The sequence below is a fragment of the Nothoprocta perdicaria genome, unplaced genomic scaffold (assembly GCF_003342845.1).
Source record: "Nothoprocta perdicaria isolate Ctin4 unplaced genomic scaffold, notPer1 scaffold_9, whole genome shotgun sequence".
NCBI lineage: Eukaryota > Metazoa > Chordata > Aves > Tinamiformes > Tinamidae > Nothoprocta > Nothoprocta perdicaria.
This window is the reverse complement of record NW_020456198.1, coordinates 6047498-6061261: the sequence shown is the minus strand read 5'-3', so window position 1 is coordinate 6061261 and position 13764 is coordinate 6047498. Positions and strand designations below refer to the sequence as shown.

At 59.5% G+C, this 13764-nt stretch overlaps 1 protein-coding gene across 1 annotated transcript; it reads left to right on the top strand.

Annotated features, from left to right (window-relative positions):
- The first annotated feature begins 57 nt into the window (after positions 1-57).
- Positions 58-12985, top strand: BRPF1 (bromodomain and PHD finger containing 1). Its single transcript, XM_026052694.1, has 13 exons — positions 58-653; positions 1858-2817; positions 4975-5131; positions 6297-6428; positions 6831-6959; positions 7957-8269; positions 8914-9228; positions 10519-10806; positions 10893-11040; positions 11494-11630; positions 11722-11840; positions 12523-12677; positions 12762-12985. The coding sequence occupies exons 1-13, from the start codon at positions 58-60 to the stop codon at positions 12943-12945; spliced, it is 3633 nt and encodes a 1210-aa protein (XP_025908479.1). The 3' UTR covers positions 12946-12985.
- Positions 12986-13764: the final 779 nt, after the last annotated feature.

The following is a 13764-nucleotide window of genomic DNA, read 5'->3' as shown; positions in this document are numbered from 1 at the left end:
CGGGCCCCGCGCCGGGGCCGGGCGCTGCCCGCGGCCTCCGCGCCCCGCCGAGGCGCCATGGGGGTGGACTTCGACGTGAAGACCTTCTGCCACAACCTGCGCGCCACCAAGCCGCCCTACGAGTGCCCCGTGGGCAGCTGCCGCAAGATCTACAAGAGCTACAGCGGCATCGAGTACCACCTGTACCACTATGACCACGAGAACCCGCCGCCGCCGCCGCACACGCCGCTGCGCAAGCACAAGAAGAAGGGCCGCCAGGCCCGCGCCGCCAACAAGCACTCGCCCAGCCCCTCGGAGACGTCGCAGTCGCCGGGCCGCGAGGTGATGACCTACGCGCAGGCGCAGCGCATGGTGGAGGTGGACCTGCACGGGCGCGTGCACCGCATCAGCATCTTCGACAACCTCGACGTGGTGTCCGAGGACGAGGAGGCCGCCGAGGAGGCGCCCGAGAGCGGCAGCAACAAGGAGAACGCGGAGGCGCCCAGCGTCACCCCCAAAGCTGGCAAGCACAAGAACAAGGAGAAGCGCAAGGACTCCAACCACCACCACCACAACGCCTCGGCCGGCACCACCCCGAAGCTGCCCGAGGTCGTGTACCGGGAGCTGGAGCAGGACACCCCCGACGCCCCCCCTCGCCCCACCTCTTACTACAGGTACGGGGGGGCGGCTGGGGCGAGAGGCGCTCCGGGGTCATTCCAGACAGCCCTCCAGGCAGAATTGCCCCCTCGTTGTACGCGCTGTCCTCCGTGGGCCTCTCCTAGGGCACGTGGAGGTGGCCGCCTTGCTCCTCCAGACTCCTGGAGCTGCAGTGGTGCTCCCTGGTGTCCAGGACTCTCTACACTGCAGAGTACAGAGTGTAACTCCATGGGGTATAACTATAACTGCAGAGTTCTGCTTGCTTCCTGTGCCCTTGCTAGCAATTTGATTGCTACAGTCTTTCCCCGCTCATACAAAGTAGCGAGAGTTATAAGAAAAATTGTATGTGTCCCTCCGCCTTCCGCACTGTTCTTCAGAGATACTCTGAGATTCCCCTGGAGTCCCCCAGCACAAGGCTATGGAGTTTGTGTATTTGCAAGCTTAGTGCGTCTTTGTTCCCTAATATATTTTCCAGGTGTGGTTTGGTAAGTTAAGTGGCCCCAAATAATCAGTAATTTGGGTGAGGATTAATGCTGGACACACGAAATAACCCTGACGTAATGTCCACCTCTGCTGTCCTGGTCACCATGCCAAGAAGTACCTTCTTGCCTAAGCAGTGAGCTTCACTTTCCAGGACAAAACACCAGTGTTATTTTGTTTAGGGCAGTGTCATTCCATGGGAAGGTGGGTGCCGTTTGCCACCAGCTGCTGGAACAGGAAACTCGGGGTTCAAGTGGTTTCCTCTATAAATAACATCCCGGCAGCCACAACTGAGAGCAGGAGGGGAGGGTGCAGCCCTCACGGCCACGGTTAATGAACCGCTGTGCGTTCCACGGTGCCTCGCTTGCCGCAGGACTGGCACTGCTGCACCTCGGAAACGAGGCCACGGTCCCCAGAGCAGCTGCTGCCTGCCTGGAGGCTCGTCCTGGCTCCTGCCGTGCGCTGGTGAGTCTCCAAGGGCTGTGACTTGCTCATTAGGTGGATGTTATTTGGGCTGAACGCCTCGCTGGGTTGTGCCAAAAGGGCTGCTGTTCTGCTCAATGTACAGCAGCACCCCCTGGTCCTGCAGATTCCTGCCTCTTCCCATGTTTTATTTATGTATATATTTATTGATTTATTGGCTGGGACATTTAAATATCCCCTCAGCAAAGGGGAGGTTCGGGTCCAGCGGCACTGAGCCCATCCAAGTCATTTACTCACCTTCCTCCTCTGTCCTTCCAGGTACATAGAGAAGTCGGCCGAGGAGCTGGACGAGGAGGTGGAGTATGACATGGATGAGGAAGACTACATCTGGCTGGACATTATGAACGAGCGGCGGAAGACCGAAGGCGTGAGCCCCATCCCGCAGGAGATCTTTGAGTACCTGATGGACAGGCTGGAGAAGGAGTCCTACTTCGAGAGCCACAACAAGGGCGACCCGAACGCTCTGGTCGACGAGGACGCCGTGTGCTGCATCTGCAACGACGGCGAGTGTCAGAACAGCAACGTCATCCTCTTCTGCGACATGTGCAACCTGGCGGTTCACCAGGAGTGCTACGGGGTGCCCTACATCCCCGAGGGACAGTGGCTCTGCCGGCGGTGTCTGCAGTCGCCCTCCCGAGCGGTGGACTGTGCCCTGTGCCCAAACAAAGGTGGCGCCTTCAAACAGACGGACGATGGGCGCTGGGCACACGTGGTCTGTGCCCTCTGGATCCCGGAGGTGTGCTTTGCCAACACGGTCTTTCTGGAGCCCATAGACAGCATCGAGCACATCCCGCCCGCGCGCTGGAAGCTCACCTGCTATATTTGCAAGCAGCGCGGCTCCGGGGCTTGCATCCAGTGCCATAAGGCCAACTGCTACACGGCTTTCCACGTGACCTGCGCCCAGCAGGCCGGTCTGTACATGAAAATGGAGCCCGTCCGCGAGACGGGAGCCAACGGGACCTCCTTCAGCGTGCGCAAAACCGCCTACTGCGACATCCACACGCCGCCGGGCTCCGTGCGCAGGCTGCCCGCGCTCTCCCACAGCGAAGGGGAAGAGGAAGATGAGGAGGAAGAGGAGGACGGTAAAGGCTGGAGCTCTGAGAAAGTGAAGAAAGCAAAGGCCAAGTCCAGAATCAAAATGAAGAAGGCACGGAAGATCCTGGCGGAGAAACGAGCTGCAGCCCCTGTGGTTTCTGTTCCCTGCATCCCTCCGCACAGGTACAACCTGCTGCCCTCCCTTTGCTCTGGAGAAGCGTCGCTCTTTCCTGTATCCCATTTTGCACACAGACATTATCTTGTTGTCACTAATGCTGTGTGTTTGCACAAGTGCTTTTCACTTGGTTCTTGCCCAGGATTGTTCGTGATTCTCCCTGGGAGCCCTGTGGGGAGGCACTGATGTGTAGTTCTGCTCTTCTGCACAGCCCTGTGGAGATGTCTGGGCTTGCAGAGGTGCAGGAAGTAGATGCTGTTGGTTTAACGGCCGAGAATGAGCTTGGCCGGACACGTCAGGAAGCAGCTGGGGGTTCCCAGAGCTCTTTTCCTGTTGTGCTGACCTCGGACACTGGAATAAATACTGGGGGTGGGGAGAGGGCTGCTGCTCTTTCTGATGCTGCTTTTTCTTTTTCCTGTCTGGGGCCCCATTTTCACTCTTTATGTGGAACCTCTGGGAAGTTCTGTGCGCAGTGTCCTCTGTCTGTCCATGTGGGATTGACCAAGCCCGGGAGCTGGACTAACCAGGCGGTTACTTTTGGCTGAATCCCAACTCTGGAGCAAAGAGGTCTCGCTTGTACGAGACTTCCAGGGAGACGAGGACTCCTGCTCGCTGTGGCTCTGTGAAATTGGCTTGACAGCATAAGGGCAGTGAGGACACTCATCTGCAAGAGGGCTGAAGCTTTGCTATGGGTCGTGTCTCTGTCGTGTCCAACCCTAAGGGCTTCCCAGGAAGGCCCAAACACCCTGTGGTTACGGGCGGAGAATAACCTGCTCACCACAGGATGTGTTGCTGTGGTCTGGTCATTGAGCTACTCCGTAAATCCTGAAGTGGGGCGTTTAAGACCCTTGCCAAAATGCATGGGTGTAATTTACAGCTTACAAAAGTATTTTCAGTCCCTCTTTAAATCTTGTTGTCACGCTGGGACAGGCATTTTGCAGTCAAAGCCTGGGTTGTGCAAGAAGCTGTTGGCGGGTTCTGAATCACCGCTGTTGGGTTACACGGAGCTCTCCTCCTTCCTGTGCCGTGAGATGGGAGCAGCAGGAGAGCTGTGCCAAAGGTGTGACCGTGTGAAACCCTGGCACTGCCAGGCCCCAGACATCCCTGTGGCCGCTCGGAGATGGGGACCAGCACCTTCCTGCAGGTCCTCGGCCCGCCCTCGAGGCTGCCGGGGCTGCTGTGGGGTCAGGGCAGGTGGATCCACGGAGACTCGTTCTGCTCTGTGGGCAGCGTCCTGGTGACTTGCGGGGGCAGATCTCTGCTACAGAGTTGATGGCTTTTTGCCATTATTTGTTCATGGCCCGTCCTTATGTTACTCCTCAGAGTTACTGTTGCTGAAGCCTCTCTTTTTCTCGTGTTTTGAGGCACTGGCAGGCTGCTTGCGTGCTCTATGCAGGCTGTTTTCACCATCTTGTTGCTATTATTGTGCTTGCCGTGAATCCCACACTGAGACCGAAGCTGTTAACCTCACCCCAGGCCTTCCTGTTGGGATTAACTCTTCTTCAGGGGCTATGGCCAGAATGCCAAATGTCTCCCTGTGGGAGCTGTGCCTGGCCAGAGACGGCAAATGAGGCTGCTCTCTCCGGCCTTGTCAGCTGTGAGTGATGCAGGTTGGGTTATCACATGGGAAGATCTGACCTTGCAAAATGTGGAGATACAGGGGGTTTGTACATCCAACTCCTCACCAGCAGCAAGGCATCTCTTTGCAACACTGATGGAAGGGGTTATCGCAGTCTGATGAGGCTTTTTGCCACAGTATAGACTAAGAAAACTCCTTTTGTTGTGTTTTGGGTCTGTAAGGATGGTTTTTCATGAGTTTCAGCACCTTTGGGGAGGTACTGAAAGGTCCAGCTGAGATCCCCCCTGTGTTACACTCCCATTCCCAGGCTTTTGCTTGAGCAGCTTGCAGGAGATAGAGAGGAAAAGACAGTTTCAGCGGGGCAAGACTGAATGTTTCCTGATGTCCTTCTTTGTGGCTTTCTCTGTAGTGCTGCTGCCCTGTGTAGCTTGGCTCTCTGTGCAACTTGCTGCCACACAAAAGGGGGCCCTCAGTCTGAGGAGCTTCTCAGCTACTCCCCAAGGCCTCAGCTGCTACATCAGGGCTTTCCTTGCAGCAGGCTGCCTTGTTTTGTTAATTGTCTTTGTGGTTCCTCTCCCTTCTTCAGGCTCAGTAAGATTACAAACCGCTTAACTATCCAGAGGAAGAGCCAGTTCATGCAGAGACTACACAGCTACTGGACTCTGAAAAGGCAGTCCCGCAACGGTGTCCCTCTGCTGCGGCGCCTGCAGACACACTTGCAGTCACAGAGGAACTGTGATCAGGTAAGGGCTGCTTTTGGGGACGCTGAGGGGCCTCCCGGGTGTCCTTGTGTGCTTCTTGCATCCCCGGAGCCTTGGGCTCAGAGCCTTCGCTGCATGTGGGGCCTGCGGGCTCAGAAAGGGGCCTGCGACGAGCTCAGCCTCCCCGGTGAGGAAAGGGCAGCCCCAGCTGCCTGCTTTTGCTGCTTCACTTTCCCCACCGCTCCCAGCAGTCGGGGATTTGCCAGATAGTGACGCCTTTGGCAGCCTGCCACGGAGAGGGAATCCTGCCCTGCTGTGCTGCAGCACAGAAGTCGGCTCCTTCCGCTTTCCCACATCTAGCTGGCGGCTATGGCAAAGCTATCAGAAACGGGCCTAACTTGAGGCCAGCGTGTGACAGGGTGCTAAGAGGGATGCCCAGTGGTTTCCAGGAGCACTGTCTGGAAGAAAGCAAGGCCTTGCTCCCATTTTCTGAAGCCCCTGCGGGAGCACTATGTGTGGGTGCTGCTTCCAGCCCTGTGCGTGTCTCAGCCTTTAGTCAGCGCCTTACAGATGTGAAGGCTCTAGTGCCAGAGAGGAAGATTTTTATTCTGGCTCTCCAGTGGAGTGCTCCAAGTCTTTTTTTTTTTTTTTTTTCTGACTGAGCCTTTTGAAGACTGTGGCAGAGGTTTCTCTGCCCTGCTCCTTCTCTTTTTAATTTACTGGAAAAGAGCTGAAACTGTTCCTGCTCATTTTTTGTCTACAGCAGCAAAATAAAATGCTTTTCCCAGAACTTCCAGAACTTTCTGGGTACTTCCAGAACTGAGAGTACCCAGAGTTGTCTTCCCTTTGCGCTGCTGCTCCTCACCAGAGCTCTGAGCAGCTGCACAGACACCGACATTGTTGCTCTGCACTCTTTGGCAGCTGCACGTCCTGGGTCATGTTAGGAAGAGCATTTCCAGAGCCTCACAGTGTCCCCCTTTGGGCTTCCAAAGGCCTTGGTGATCCAAGAGCAAGTGCTCAGCTCTGGCCAGAGGTTGGACTGTTTCTGTGGGTCCCTGTGTGCCCGTCACTCACTTAGCTCCCAGCAAAGGAACAGTGGGTCAGACAGGCAGCATCCCTGTGCCAGGGAAGAGCCCCAGCGCAGAGCCAGGAAAGTGGAGGTGGGAACACTTCTCCTGTGAGCTCACGGTCTCTGATGTTCCTGCAGAGAGACACTGAGGATAAGAACTGGGCCCTGAAGGAGCAGCTGAAGTCATGGCAGCGCCTCCGCCATGACCTCGAGCGCGCGCGCTTGCTGGTGGAGCTGATACGCAAGCGGGAGAAGCTCAAGAGAGAGACGGTAACGATTGTCTGCCCCATTTTGGGGAGCTGCCGGGGCGGGCCTGAGCATGGGCCCCTTGCTGTGCTGGTTGATCCCCGCTCCCGTAGGCTGCAGGGTGTGCACCAGGGTGCCCCGGTTGTGCTGTGCCCTGCCCCGGTGGCGCTGAGCAAGGGTGGCTGCTGCGCAAGGCTGGTGTGGAAGCTGGAGCCGGGATTGCAGCTCTGCAGGCCGGCGGCGGCGCGCGCGCTGGGCCACGTCCCAGCCCTCCACGGCCCCTGCATGCAGCCCTCGTGCGAGGAGGGCGCCCCGCGCACAGCTGGGAAACGTTTCGTTGTCCTCCCCGCCTGCACCCTGGGGATCAACCCTGCCTCATGTTTGGCCAGACCGGGGGCTCAGCCACCCTCTGTTCCTCTCTTTCAGATCAAAGTGCAGCAGGTGGCACTGGAAATGCAGCTGACCCCCTTCCTCATCCTCCTCCGCAAGACGCTCGAGCAGCTGCAGGAAAAAGACACGGGCAACATCTTCAGCGAGCCGGTCCCTCTGTCTGAGGTAACAGAAATCTACGAAGTAAGAACCCCCTCCCCCAGATTTCTACTTCACTCACATCTGTCCCTTGCTCATGCCAAGGGCTCTCCGTGGTGGTCTCCGCTCCCGGAACGCACCTGGGAAGCCAGCGGGCAGCCCGGTGCCGGGTGCTCGTCCCGGGGTGCTCACACGAGGGTGGACTTGTGAGCTGGCTGGCAAAGGACGTCCTGGTCCTGCTCACAGGATGGCTGAGCTGGCGCTGGCAGCTGCTGCTGGCCGGGAGCGCAGGGTTTGATCTCCTTTTCTGAGCGTGTTGTTGGCAATTCCCTGGTGTCTGTGAGAGGTTGGGAATCCCGCTTGGGAAAGGGAGAATGCCGGCACTTGGGGGCTTGGCAAGTGGCACGTTCTTAACTGTCCCCCCGGAGAGTGCCTTTGCTAGGTGACAGATCAAGCACAAGAGATGGGCTTGACCTCAGGTTCAAAGCTGCTGGGGCAAGGAATTTCTGAGAATGTCATCACTTCCCCACACAGGAAGGTGGGAGAAGGGACCCCTGGCTCTGCCCAGCTCTGGGAGCAGGTTGACACTGAGGTGTCTCCACTGAGCAGGGCAGGAAGGCTGCAAGGTCCCGGCCTGTAGCCGTTGCTGCCACCCTGACAGTTCTGTTTTACTTGTCTGCACTCACCCTCTCCCCAGGGATTTGTGCTTGCAGCTTCCTCCCTTGCGGGAATCCCAGGTTGTGTTCTGGATTCCAGCTGCTGACAGAAAGGAGGGCGGAATGCTGGCGTGTGCCCTGCAGACTTGTGTGGATGTGCTGCCAGCGGGTTGAGTGCGGCACATGGACTCTAATCCTCGGGCATTACCAGCCCTCTGGCTGCCAAAAGCAGATGGCATTTCCAGATGTGTGTTTGGGCAGAACCCCAGGGAGCAAAATTCCTGATTCCTCTAACAACTGTTTTCTTGGAGCAGGTAGTGCTAATGGGCAGCTCCTGGGCTCTTAGCTCTGGCTCTTCTCTTGTGCAGGTCCCAGACTACTTGGATCACATCAAGAAGCCGATGGACTTTCAGACAATGAAGCAGAATCTGGAAGCCTATCGCTATCTGAATTTTGACGACTTTGAGGAGGATTTTAACCTGATCATCAACAACTGCTTGAAATACAATGCCAAAGACACAATCTTCTACCGGGCCGCCGTTCGTCTGCGGGAGCAGGGAGGCGCCGTTCTGCGGCAGGCTCGCCGGCAGGCCGAGAAGATGGGCATTGACTTTGAGACAGGCATGCACTTCCCACACTGTGTAACTGTGGAAGAGGCTCAGGTCCAAGATGTGGAGGACGGTGGGTACTTGTCACCTGTCCTGGGGTACCAGGGCTGCTTAGAGCTCCAGCCTCTGCAGCAGGGCACCGGGAGGTCTGTTCCTGCGGCTTCCTGGGGGCAAGTTCGGTCTGATACCTGGACCACGTGTGCCCGTTCCCCAAGCAGGTGGGCGCCTTGCTAGCCAGGTACACACGGGTCCCATCATCTTGATGCTACACAGTTACCCTCCTGGGTAGAGGGGAGCACTAACCAGGAATAATTTGTAGGAGAGGGGCCCTCTCTCTGCTCCAGGATAGAAATGGCCAGCAATGGACCCAGGGACTCAGACAGTGGATCTCCCTTTTCCCTGCTCGCTCTTGCTTCAGCAGTGCTTTGACTCTTGCTGACATTTCCTGTTAAAAACCTCTTTCTTGATCCATTTGGCATGGAATTGGGTATTTTCCATGCTGTTGCTGAGCCTGACTTCCCCAGCAGTCTTGCCTTGCTTCCCACAGAGCTCCTCCTGCACCTCTTTGGTGTAATTTGCCCTGATTTCAGGTGCCTGGAGCCATGGAAACTATTTCCCTCCTGAAGGGAACCTGTATTGCCCCCTTCCCTTTCATGTTAAGGATCTCCAAAGAGTTCCCGATGTCTTTCATCCATCTGCTCCTCTTTGTGCCCCCAGAAGATGTGCGGCTGCTGCTCTCGGAGAATCAGAAGCACCTGCCCTTGGAGGAGCAGCTGAAGATCTTGCTGGAGCGGCTGGACGAGGTTAATGCTGGGAAGCAGAGCATAGGGCGCTCCCGCCGGGCCAAGATGATCAAGAAGGAGATCACAGTCCTGCGGCGGAAACTGGCCCACCCGCGGGACCTGGGCCGAGACGGGCCGGAGAGACACGGCTCCTCTGCCCGGGGCGTGCTGCAGTCGCACAACCCCTGCGAGAAGGACCTGCAGACGGACAGTGCTGCCGAGGAGAGCAGCAGCCAGGAGACTGGCAAAGGTACCGGGCGCTCCACGATGCTGCTGCTTCCTGGGGGTCCGGGGGGAGTTCAGCCCCCGGGACGGGCTGGTGGGGCTGCCCTGATGGGTCCCCCCGAGACCTGAGGGCCGTGTGGGCTCCGTGCACACATCTGGCTCCTAGCAGCTCCCAGCAGCAGGGCAAACGGCCTCTCTGGAGGAAGTCCCCTGTCTCCCGTTCCCACGTGGAAATTGTTTGGCTCTCATATCGCATTCCGTAGCAGTGGGTGGCCTGAAGCTCCTGCGGAGTGGGAAACCTTTGGCTCCCCGTGCTGCTTTGTGCTGAGGGGAGCTGAGGAGGGCAGCCTGCTGCGTAGTTGCAGTGGGCCGTGTGTGCCAGGGCTGGGGGAGCTGCCGGAGGAGGCCGTTTGCTGCGTGTGCCGGCCGCTCCGTGCGTTTGCAGCTGTGGTCAGCCCTCCTGCTCTTGAGCTTGTCTCGCCTGTGCCCGAGGAGCTGGGTGTCATCCCAGAAACTCAGTGTTTTGCCATGAAAATCCCAGCTGTGCCACGTGAGGTGTGAGACGCGTTGTTTCCTGATGGCAGCCCCTGCCCAGATCTGCCCCTCTGCCTCGTTTCTCTAGAGACATTCACAGGCTCTCCGAGCTGCCCGGGTTGTCCCGTCCTGCCGGGGAGCAGCATGGGCCACAGGAGAGAGCTGCAGCAGGGCTGGAACTATTGACTGCCAAGCTCCAAACACCCACTCGGAGCTGGGAGCTGGGTGCTGACCAGCCCGGAGCTCCCCGGGTGCCTGCTCCCGTGTGCTGCGGGAAGGAGATGTGGAGCTGGGCTACATGGAGGGCACAGCAAAGCACACATCCCCGGGCAGAGCAGCGAGGTCTTCCTGGGGCTTTGTCACCTTGCATTGCGGACCTGTCCCCCTGAGCACTGGGAAAGCAGGCTTTTCTGCAAGCAGTGCTTGGCATTGCTGTCTTCCGAGGCTGCAGTGGAGATTGTTGGCTGCTGCCTGTTTCAACACCTTATGGGGAAGGCTACTTCTGCTTGTCCTTCTTTCCTCACTTCTTTTTCAATGAGTTTGATGTGTTTGAGGGCATCTGCGTGGCTGGTGGGGGATTCTTTGATGTCCCCATGTGTGCTAGGCTCCCGCTGTAGGTTTTGCTCTCTGCAGGCTTGCTGGTCCGAGCCCGAGGGCGAGCGAGACAAAGCTCAGGATTGGAATCTTGCAAGAAGCAGCTCCTGAGAAAGGGAACTGCTTTTCCTGGCACTGCTTGGCAAGTCCTCTGGAGCACGGCTGATGCCTTCTTTTTATTTTTCAGGTCTCGGTCCCAACTCTTCTTCCACCCCAGCACATGAAGTTGGCAGGAGAACCTCCGTGCTCTTCTCCAAGAAGAACCCTAAAACGGCAGGACCCCCCAAGCGCCCAGGCCGCCCCCCGAAGAATCGGGACAGCCAGATACCTCCCGGGCACGGGAACAGCCCCATCGGGCCCCCGCAGCTCCCCATAATGGGCTCCTCCCAGCGGCAGCGCAAGCGGGGGCGAAGCCCGCGGCCCAGCTCCAGCTCGGACAGCGACAGCGATAAATCCGCCGAAGATGCGCCCATGGGTGAGTGCAGCCCCCGCAGCCCCCGAGGAGCGGGTGGCACCTTCTGTGCCGTCACACCGCCGCGCTGCTGCTGCTTTGTTTTGCAGACCTGCCAGCCAACGGTTTCAGCAGCGGGAACCAGCCAGTGAAGAAGAGCTTCCTGGTTTACCGGAATGACTGTAACCTCCCTCGGAGCAGCTCCGACTCGGAGTCCAGCAGCAGCAGCAGTAGCAGCGCTGCCTCCGACCGCACCAGGTACCGTGTCCGGCCTGGCCACGCTCACGGGGTGCTGCTTAGGTTGCCCGGGGGCACCTCACAGCCTTGAGCTGCTGTGCGAGGAGGTGTTTGATGGGACCTCCCTCCTTGTGCCCTGTGCTCTGGGTGTCCCTGCTGGAGCTGGGCTTGGACTGGATGATCTCTGTGTCCCTTCCAGCCTCACCCATTCTGTGATTCTGTGATTGTTTCAGCCTCCTGCAGGCCGAGGGGGACAACATAGTGCCTGTAGGCTGCAAGGCCTGGCTGTGCTTCTGTGTGTGGCTCCTTCCCCATGGGCTGCTGCCCTTCATGGTGCTGGCGGTTGTGGCTGGAGCTCCTGAGCTTATGGGGCTCTCCTCAGGAGCCTGAGGGCCCCTGGGATTGTCCTCGGGAAAACAGCTCTGGAAGCTTCATGCAACTCTTCCAACTGCTCTGCTCTCGCTCTCCTTTCAGCACAACGCCCTCGAAACAGGGCAGAGGGAAACCCTCCTTCTCCCGTGTGAACTTCCCCGAGGACAGCAGCGAGGACACGTCGGGCACGGAGAACGAATCCTACTCGGTTGGCACTGGCCGAGGTGTGGGGCACGGCAGTGAGTATCTTGGCCTTCCTGGCGCAGCACAGCTCCGGTTGTCCCCAGCAAGGGACCCAGCTGATGCCCTCCGCTCTCTTTCCCCGCGCAGTGGTGAGGAAGGGCATTGGTCGTGGCGCAGGGTGGCTCTCGGAGGACGAGGATTCCTCTCTGGACGCCTTGGATCTCGTGTGGGCCAAGTGCCGGGGGTACCCGTCGTACCCAGCGCTGGTGAGTGCAGGGAGGGACCGTGGCCCGGCCCCTTCCCACTGCGAGGGGCTGCCCCGCTGCAAAACCCCAGCCTGGTGGGCTGGGAAACTGCAGCCTGGCATCGTGCTGCCAGCCCCAGGGAAAGGGGAGCTGGAGTGGGACAGACATCCCTGATGAATCCAGCCCTTCTCCCTCCTCAGCAGCCCTGCCGATTTGTGGGATTTGTTGTTTATTTGAGCCCTGGTGAGTGGGGCAGGAGTTGGACAAAGTAACCGCTCTGTGCCCAGCAGGGAAGGCGCCTTTTTCCTTTGTTTCTAACCTGGAGGCACTCGCTGCTACTTGTGGCAACGGGACGTACGCAGGGGTGCTCTGTGGTGCCGCGACACCCATGGGACACCTTGGTGGCGGGTGTCTGTGCGTAATCCTTTAATCCTTGGCTCTTTTCCTGCCGCCGTGCCCAGAGGAACGGTGCAGGCCCGGGCTGCCAGCGCGTCGCCAACACCCTACCTGGGCACCAGGCCCGCGCGGGGCAGAGTTACCGGGCGCGGTTTTCTGTCTCCTGAAGGGCTCATTACCCTTACCCTTGGAGGGAACCTGAGGGTGACGCGGTGTGGAAAACACATCCCCGGGGCAGGGGCTGGGCGCGCAGCCGAGCTCTGCGCGGCGCCTCGGCGCTCAGCCCCGCGACCTGCTCCTCCCGCAGATCATCGACCCCAAGATGCCCCGCGAGGGCATGTTCCACCACGGCGTGCCCATCCCCGTGCCCCCGCTGGAGGTGCTGAAGCTGGGGGAGCAGATGACTCAGGAAGCCCGCGAGCACCTCTACCTCGTGCTCTTCTTCGACAACAAGCGCACTTGGTAAGGGCTGGCGCGGGGCTGCCGCCGGGCGCCGCGCGCAGCTGCCTCCAACCCTCAGGCGAGGTGGCTCCCCTCTCCCCGCAGGCAGTGGCTGCCGCGCACGAAGCTCGTGCCGCTGGGCGTCAACCAGGACCTGGACAAGGAGAAGATGCTGGAGGGCCGCAAGTCCAACATCCGCAAGTCGGTGCAGATCGCCTACCACCGCGCCATGCAGCACCGCAACAAGGTGCAGGGCGAGCAGAGCAGTGACTCGAGCGAGAGCGACTAGCGGCGCGCACGGCGGCCGCGCCGCGCTGCAGCGGGTCTGCACGTGGGACGGGGCCGCCCTTCGCTCCGGCCCGCTCCGCGCCCGGCGCCGCCGCGCCCTGTCAGTACTGCCCAGCGGGGGCGGGTTAAGTTATTCTCGCGGAGCCCCCGTCTCCGTGGGCCGGCGGCGCTCCGCGGGGATCGCCGGGAGGGCTGCAAGCGCCGGGACTGCCCCGGCGCTCCCACGGGGCCGCGATCCCCTGGGAGCGCTGTAAGACAGCGCGGTCGCTGTAACCCCCCGGGATGGCCCGAGTCCACCGGGATCGCTGTGTTCCCTGCCATTGCCTTGGTCCTCCTGGGAATGCCGCGCTCCACCGGAATACCCGTAATCTCCTGGGATTGCTGCCTTCTCCCAGGATTCCCGTGGTGTGCTGGGATTGCCGTAATCCCTGGGATTGCCTTGGCCCGCCAGCAGTCCCCGCGGATGGCCCTGATCCCCTGGGATCGCCATGGTGTCCTGGGATTGCTGTCAGCCAGCGCCCTGGCTGTAACCCCTCGGGATGGCCCTAAACCCACCAGGATCGCTAGAATCCCAGGGATTGTGGTGGTCTCCCGGGATCGCTGTAATCCCGGGGCTTGTTGTGGTGTCCCAGGCTGGCTGTAATCGCCGGGATTCCCGCGTTTTCCCGGGATTCCCGCGTTTTCCCGGGATCGCTGTGCCCCAGCCCCGCCCGCGCCCCTTTGTATTTATTTTGAAGCAGAAAAAGAAAATCTATGGGTTCTTAGCGGAGCCGCCCGCGCGCCGCCCGCCGCCGGAAGCGCCCGCCCCGCCCGCGCCGCT

Excerpts from the sequence above, each read along its gene's own strand:
- BRPF1 (XM_026052694.1), top strand. The coding sequence starts at position 58 with ATGGGGGTGGACTTCGACGTGAAGACCTTCTGCCACAACCTGCGCGCC. Across the intron at positions 11,841-12,522 it reads ACCCGTCGTACCCAGCGCTG|ATCATCGACCCCAAGATGCC; the intron begins GTGAGTGCAGGG and ends CTCCTCCCGCAG. Across the intron at positions 12,678-12,761 it reads TTCGACAACAAGCGCACTTG|GCAGTGGCTGCCGCGCACGA; the intron begins GTAAGGGCTGGC and ends CTCTCCCCGCAG.